Below are 5,974 nucleotides of genomic sequence, written 5' to 3'. Positions count from 1 at the left end.
GAGTTAGAAACATCAATGAGAGAGAAACATCGATCAGCTGCCTCCTGCACACCACCTACTGGGTATGTGCCCACAACCAAGGTACATGCCCCTGACCGGAATTGAACCTGGGACCCTTGAGTCTGTAGGCCGATGCTCTATCCACTGAGCCAAACCGGTTAGGGCTCAACGGCCATAATTCTTATAAACCCACATATTGGGGGGCTCCTCAGTAATTTTTAAGAGTATGAACGATCATTGGGACCAAAAACTTGTCTGATGTTCTTCCATATGCATTTTTGTGTGTGCTGCTCCTGTTTCACTCTCGCTGCAGTTTTGGTGTCTGCCACTCCGAACTGGGTGACTTGGGGGTCTGCTTCATTTGGCCTAGCCTCAGTGTCTTCATCTGGAGCGTGGAGGTGGTGACAGGGAATGAGTGGGGTGGGGAGAGGTTAGGATACATTGAGAAGAGGACGTGGACAACTTCCCAGCTCCTTGGGATCCGAGCCCTGCTGCAGTGAGACCAGGCACTGCTGGAGTAGAGGTGGTGCTTGTGCCTAGAGAATCGTGGATTATCCTCTACTGCTTTGAATTCCTCATTTCTTTGGTTTTCATGTTAATTAATGCTTTGGGGGATAGTTTAAATTTCAGAGATGGGAGTGCAGGAGAAATTAGTGACAATGGCAGGGATGCCACTGGGGGAGAGGATTGGGAATGGTGAGTGGTGCCAGGTGACTTGGGCACAGTTATTTAACAAATGTTCAGTGAGCACCAGCTGTGTTGCTAAGGCACTGTCTGCTGGATGATGGAGATACAGTGAGGGGCAAAGCAGAAAAACCTTCCTCTCCAAGAGCGTCTGTTCTGCGGGGGTGGGTCTGGGGGAGAAGTGGCAAAAAAGCAAAGTTATTTCAGACAATGATGTATGATATGAAGGAAACAAAGCAAGATGCCATGATAGAGCGGCAGGGTGGGCAGAATGCTGCATGGGTGTGTGAGCTGAGATGACAGAATTCCCAATCTTGGAGTCAGAAGGGTCCTTACTTGTAAGGAAATGGTCTCAGACTTGTTCAAGTGGTGCAGTTTCTGAATATTTCAGGTATTTGCGTAACTCCTTGAAAACATATTCATGCCTTCAGCTTGAAAGTAATTAACTGTAAATTGGTGCCAAGTTAGATACTGTCTAAAGTAAAGTGGAATAAGTCATAAGAGCGAGTTGCTAATCTGTTTTTTGCTTTCCACTGATCAGCACAGGGTAGAGGAGGAACACTACTAGCAGTCTCACCAACCAGAGGGAGTCGCTGATGATACCTGGACATATTTTCTTCTTCATTTTTCATATTTTTAAGATATAATTGGGCATACTGTTTCTTTACTTTACATATGTGCATTGTACCCATCTTTTTTTTAACTAAAGAACATTTATTTGTTTTTCACTAAGACTTTATCTTAGCACATAATTAAACTGTCACTACCCCCCACCCCAACTTGAAGAAGGGTTAGTACAGTGAATGTTATAAAGCAGATATGAAGGATTGGAATCAACATTAACTGACAAAGAAAAACTTCTTAGTTAAGTCATCATAACAATGTTTAAGTAAAAAAAGAGAAAAAAGGGGGGGTGATAGTTCAGATTGAACAAGATCCTCACATATCATCTAACACATTCAATCCTGGCTAGAGTGTACCAAAATTGTATCCATCTTTAAAAGTGCTTTTTAAGTACAGTTTTTTTTTATAACTAAAATTTTCCTTGATTAGGCCATATTGAGGCATTCATTCCCCAAATATTAGACGTCCGGGATGCCTCCTGGCCTTTTACTCGCCGCCCGCCCCTGCCTTTTTCTTTTGAGAAACAAGCAAATCTTTTAATGGCAGTGCCTTCTGTTTAAGTGCTTCACTACGTAAATGGAACATTTATCTCATTTGACCTTAATGATGACCCCTGAAAAATAGACAGGACAGTTATTAATATCCCCCCTTTAAAATCAGGTTAAGTAACATATGAGTAATGAAAACATTTCTATAGCTCCTTAACAGTTTATGAAGAAAGTTCTTTGTGTGCATGTTTGTTCCTTTTTGTTCCCGCTCTTTGTATCCCAGTGTAGTCCCTGTGGACATTGGTGGTGGTCGATTGCACTGATTTCTGCTACCTCTTTATCAACTACTCTGAAGGCTCTTTGGGATTAGAGAACCTGACTACTTTTGTCTCTATTTCCTTAATGCATTGTACCATCTTGAAACCTTTGAATGAATAAAAAAAAAGTGTATACACACACACACACACACACACACACACGTGTAAAATTGAGACAACCTAATAGAGTAGGTGGAACACTTGGAGGAAGGTTTAAAAGTACTTATCCAATAAAGGAATCCATCAGTGCCCCTTCACACCCTTTGCGTGACTAGACTTTCACGCAAGTGAACATGTACTAATTCATTACCATTGCTATCTTACACAATCTCTGTACAATCTTTTTGATTGTACAGCTCTTATCTAATCCTTTTGGCAAGGTCTTGAATATTCATGTTTGGAAAATCAAGTGCTGGGAGAATTGCCTTCCTGTTTACCAGGAATGTAGTTATGTGGAAGAGGTCCTTCTGGGATGCACTTGTCCATGAACTCTTGTGTGTTTTTTTCTCCTCAGGAAGAATAACAGGATAGTTTGAGAGTAATGTTAAGAGCACTTTTAACCTTGTGAGAGCCAGTTTACTGTACTTTGACCAGCCTCTTAACAGTCCTTATGGCTGTTAATTTTATCTAGGGTAGCATTTGACGCTGAGTTTAGTTTGCACGTAGCTTGATTATGCAGTTAACCGATAGGTCCCAGCAGAGCAGAGGAGTATGAATTCACAGGTAGTTAAGCAGTGTGCTCCTAAGTGATTTGCCCTAGTTCCCAAGGCTTCTGCATTTAGCTCCTCTTCTTGCTCCTGAAGAACACAGATGTTGTTTTTGCATAACCCATTCTGTTCCTGCTGGTGCCAGTTCTTTCCTTTAAAAGAAGCAGGAGGGAGGGGCAGAGTAGAAATGAAAGCCACCTTGAAGGATTGTTTCACACTAGTAATTTGAAGAACACAATCCAGTCCTGGTGAGGCGTGGTAAATTGTAAACACTATCTTATGTAAATGCTGGTAATATTACAAATGGTGTATGTATAATTTCAGGGAAGTTATTTGGCACTGTATGACATGACTACTTATAATAATTACTTCTACAAAATAATTACTTCTACAAAGTATTACAAATAGTAGAAATACTATTTATTTATTTATTTATTTATTCAAGAGAATAAGTAAATACATTTCTATTGCATTGCTATCTGATAACAAAAGTCAAGAATGGGCTAAATGTTGATCTGTAGAGGATATGTTTACAAATAATGGCACATGGACATGATGGATTATTATGTAGCCTTAAAATGTGATTCTCGAGATAATGTAGCTGCTTGAATGGTTTACCATCTAATTAGTGTCAAGAAGCGCTGAATGCCAAGCATCCTCATTTGTAAGTGTAAATGTCAGGGTCAGAAGGCTAGAAGTTAATATGCAAAAATAGATAGCACTTTATGTAAGTGATGGGATTGTGGGCAATTTTTATCTTTAATGTTGGTAATTATGTTGTTGTGTTTTTTTTTTGTTTTTTTGTTGTTATTAATCCTCACCCCAGGACATTTTTCCACTGATTTTTAGAGAGAGTGGAAGGGAGTGGGAGAGACACCAGAGAAAAACATTGATGTGAGAGAGATACATTGATTGGTTGCCTCCCAACCAAGGCTGGAGATCAAGCCTGCAACTGAGGAACATGCCCTTGACCACAATCAAGCCCAGGACCCTTCAGTCCAAGGGATAACACTCTATCCACTGAGCCAAATAGGCTAGCCCAGTGGTCGGCAAACTCATTAGTCCACAGAGCCAAATATCAACAGTACTACGATTGAAATTTCTTTTGAGAGCCAAATTGTTTAAACTTTAACCATATAGGAAGGTACATTGTTATTAACTTAATTAGGGTTCTCCTAAGGCTTAGGAAGAGCCACACTCAAGGGGCCAAAGAGCCGCATGTGGCTCACGAGCCGCAGTTTGCCGACCACGGGGTTAGGGCAATTATGTTTTTTTAAAAATAAACTTTTTATTTTGGAATAATTATAGATTTACAGGAAACTTTCAAGGCTAGTATAGCGTTTTTGTAGATCCCTTAGTGTCTCCTATTGTTAATGATAATTATGTTTTTAAATAATGTTTTTATCATTTTAAAAACAAAAATATTCCAAAAATGCTAAAAGCTGTTAATAATCACTTACGTCCCTTCCATGTTAATAGCTTGTAGTATACCTTGCCATACTGTTATCTTAGCTCTAACACTTTTATACCTATTTATAATGTGCACATAATCAAGGGGCATTCATGTAAGAACTCCAGTTGCGAAGCATAGCATAGTCCTAATTTATTTTTCTGCATTTGATTTTGTGACTTTGGCTCAGATTTTGCTCATACCAGGGGAATGCAGATTCTTGTGCAAGCTTTTTAAAAATTGTGTCTGTTCTCTTGCTGTTTCTATGAAAAAATTGGTGAAAATATAAGAAATGATACTTTAATCTTTTCTTTTATGGTCTCTTTGTAGGAGGAGAGGGCAGTGAGAGATCGGAATCTCCTCCAGGTTCAAGACCATGATCAGCCCATTCTGTGGAAAGTGCAGTTTAACTTGGGCAACAGCAGTCGGCCCAGCAACCAGTGCCGGAACTCCATCCAAGGGAAGCACCTCATCACCGACGAACTAGGTAAGGCTGGCTTCCTTCTCCTCCTGCAGTCAGTGAAGTGCTCTGGTGCCACCATTCCTAGGGTTTTTAAGTAGGGATTCTATATGTGCCTTTTCCCTTTGTGCTCATTTCCAACATTTCTCACATCGTCTTTGTCTTTCAGACCCAGCTCATTGTTCAAGGCTCCCTCAGCATCAGAGAAGCTGGGTTTGATAATTCTAACTCTGAAACTCCTTGTGCCTGTAACTTAGAGTTTTAGCATTTTATCACACATCAGTGCCTCTGCTGCTTCCTGCCAGTCTCTTTACAGCTCACCGGTCTTTTCTTCTCATCTTGGTCAATTCTATAGAATAGGAGCTCAATTTTCTTCGGTAACTTGAATAATAATTGGTACTTAGGAAATGCATTTGTTAATGACTGATTGGGTAATCTCAAGTGAATTATAAGCACATTCAAAATGTGTTACTCTTACAGTTAAAATAGTAGTCTGTCTGTTTTGGTACTTTCTCTCAGACTTTTCTGTTTCCTTTTAGACAGAAAGGTTATTCCTGTGCTGGTGAGGTAGTTGGATTAGACAGCTGCTACAGTTCTTACAACTCTAATCTGGCTCAGTCTTCCCAAAGCGAGACTCCCACTAATCCTCAGCCTGCCTTAATTGAGCTCTTACCATGTGCTGGGCACTGGGTGAAAGCTTTCCTTGAATATCCCATTTGATTTTGGCAATAGTCCTATGAGGTCCAGCTATTGCTATAATACATATAGAGGTATTGTCACTGTGTAGGTGAAGACACAGTCACTGAGAGGTTAAGGAACTCAAGGAAAAAGCAGATAACATTGCAAATAACCTGTGTTTTATTTTTAACAGAATAAAGTTACTTCTACAAGATGACACAGCTAGTCAGCAGGCAGACATGGGACTAGGACTGAACTTGGAGTTCAGTGTTTTTTTTCTCATAAACTTTTTTTTGTGTGTGTTTTTGTTTGTTTTGTTTTTTTTTATGACGCTTATAGTGAGAAAACATGTCATCCATGCCTTGGCTTTAATATTTAATATTAGGTTATGAATGACAATTTGTCATTTTGTAGCTAGCCAAAGAATAATTTTCCTCTGATTATTTCGAGTGAAACAAAGATTCTCAGACTTATTAAGTAAAAAGTTCCAAGAATCAAGCAATTAAAAATTCAAGAACCATAGATTATATTTTACCTCCATGAGTGTGGGAGAAGGGTGTGACAGT

The 5,974-nt window shown here is 39.6% G+C and overlaps 1 protein-coding gene across 1 annotated transcript in view; it reads left to right on the top strand.

Moving 5' to 3' along the window:
• The first annotated feature begins 897 nt into the window (after positions 1-897).
• The window catches only part of LOC102767437 (chromosome unknown open reading frame, human C12orf49), a 10,275-nt gene continuing 5,198 nt past the window's right edge, over positions 898-5,974 (top strand). The window contains exons 1-2 of the mRNA XM_015567502.1: positions 898-966; positions 4,601-4,757. Of these exons, the coding sequence (XP_015422988.1) occupies positions 898-966; positions 4,601-4,757 (226 nt within the window). The remainder of the gene's footprint in view (positions 967-4,600; positions 4,758-5,974) is intronic.

The sequence above is a fragment of the Myotis davidii genome, unplaced genomic scaffold (assembly GCF_000327345.1).
Source record: "Myotis davidii unplaced genomic scaffold, ASM32734v1 scaffold1330, whole genome shotgun sequence".
Classification (NCBI taxonomy): Eukaryota; Metazoa; Chordata; class Mammalia; order Chiroptera; family Vespertilionidae; genus Myotis; species Myotis davidii.
Note: the sequence above shows the minus strand (reverse complement) of the source record. Positions and strands in the feature narration are given on the sequence as shown.